The sequence below is a fragment of the Nematolebias whitei genome, chromosome 20, assembly GCF_014905685.2.
Source record: "Nematolebias whitei isolate Nwh7 chromosome 20, NemWhi1, whole genome shotgun sequence".
NCBI classification, from domain to species: Eukaryota; Metazoa; Chordata; class Actinopteri; order Cyprinodontiformes; family Rivulidae; genus Nematolebias; species Nematolebias whitei.
The window spans coordinates 39,737,345-39,739,288 of NC_056517.1; the positions used below are offsets into that span (position 1 = coordinate 39,737,345).

Here is a 1,944-nt window from a genome sequence, read left to right on the forward strand (position 1 = left end):
AGCCCATCACTGGAGTGACAGAAGGTGAGTTAGCTTCGCACAGTTTAACCTCTAAAATAAAGTCGTTAACTCGTAAATTAAATGTTTTTATGGATGAATCATGCCATGAAGGTAAAGCGCTTATCACACATTGTAAACCGGCTCTTCTGAGCTCTAGTTCCACCTGAAAACCTCTTTGTTCTGGGTCACCATGCTAGCTGCTCTGCTGAAACACAGCTAACAGCTGAAGCTGCTTCAAATGATTTGGACCTTATAAGGTCTTAAGGTTCCGGTCTGTTGTACGGTGATACATTTATGGAGCACAATCTGGACCAAAATCCAGAACCAGGGAGTGAAAACTCGAGTCCAGGCCATGATCCAGCAGCCTATAAAACCTCCTGGACAGATGGACTCATCTGACTCCAGAACCCTTTGCTCTCCAGAGAAGTTCTGGACCACTCAGTGTCTGACAGGAGCCCAAACCATCAGCCTCCACCACCGTGCTGACAGCTGGAGGAGCTGTTTGCTGCAGTGCGTTCTGGGTAAACATCTGTCCTCTGCTCTAGTTCTGGTCCAGAAGTCTTGTGGTTGTTTCAGATGAAGCTGCCATATTGGTTTTAGAGAGGAGAAGGTTTCAGTCCAGAGGGTTACTCCTTATTAGGAAAGAGGACTAATGCACCCCCATACCATCAGAGAGGCAGGCTGATACCAGGCTGGATGGTCCCTCTCCTCTTTAGTCTGGAGGATGTGGAATCCGTGGTTTCCAGACAGTACTTGAGAACCAGAACCCGACCTGGTTTTAGTGCAGGGACCCCTGACGGCCTCGTCCTTTCAGCTCAGATTTTTTTCAGATTCTTCTAATTTGCGGATCAGGTTATGAACTGGAGATTAAAGTCTTTATTTAGGACCCTTATTTTGAAGTTCATTCAGGAGTTTTATTCTGAAACTGTCCCACTAGTTTTAGGCAGACTGCTGAACCTGTGCCCATCTTGACTTCTACAGACTGACCTGCTGATAATTCACCTCATCAGTTACTGAATGTTCCTCCTGGTTCTGATCCGGACCTCTGACCCTTGTTGCTCCTGGATCAACTTTAAACCGGCTGACGTACCAGCCTCAAATACTTGAGTACTTGTACTCATCAAACAGCCCGATACTCAGACCAGTACCACTTTGTTCTGTGGCGTCGTCGTCTCCTCCTCCGCCTCTCAGCAAACTGAGGGAACACAAAGTTTGTCGTTTGGGAACATTTTAGGATAAAAGATGATGTTCAGACAGAAGACTGTTCTGAGCTAAGTAAAGTTCAAGCTTATTGTCGTTCATGTGGTACATGAGGTGGAACAAAGTTATGTACTCAGGGTCCTAGTTACATCCAACAACAGCAAAAATATAAAGTATAACACGAAACAGTAAACAAGGATCTAACATATAAACTACACACTAATAATATAAACACGTACATTAAACAGCAGCCCGAACATGAGTCTGTGGTGAGCAGATGGATATGAATGAATAAAGACATTGTGTAAAGTTTAAGTACTACTTAACTACCCAGTACGTTCAAATACCCACAGTGAAGTACTTGTACTTGCTCTAATTAATTCTAGTAAAAAGACTCTCCTGGTATAAACATTTAATGTGTTGACTGTGGTGCACTCTTTATATCTGAACTATTAAATGTTTTAGTTTGGAGACGACCTTTGACCTTTCTCAGTCTGATATGACGGGGTTTAAACCCGTGACCTCTGGTTTCAGCTGTTCCTTCGGCTCCTTCAGCCTCATGTCATGTTTAGGAAATATGTGCGTTTTGTGTTCGGAGCAGAGTGACGACGTCTCTCCTCTCGGCTCAGTAAGGAAGGATTCTCCTTCAGACCGGACCGACTGTCCTCATCTCATCGGCGCGTTGTCTGTCATGCATATCAGCCGAAGCTCTTCACAGGGATTTTTAATCCTCTGACACATTCA

At 44.4% G+C, this 1,944-nt stretch overlaps 1 protein-coding gene across 1 annotated transcript in view; it reads left to right on the forward strand.

Moving 5' to 3' along the window:
• The first annotated feature begins 1,458 nt into the window (after nt 1-1,458).
• Nucleotides 1,459-1,944, forward strand: part of LOC119426454 (LYR motif-containing protein 4B) — a 4,578-nt gene continuing 4,092 nt past the window's right edge. Inside the window, exon 1 of the mRNA XM_037694016.1 lies at nt 1,459-1,469. Coding sequence (XP_037549944.1) covers nt 1,459-1,469 — 11 coding nt within the window. The remainder of the gene's footprint in view (nt 1,470-1,944) is intronic.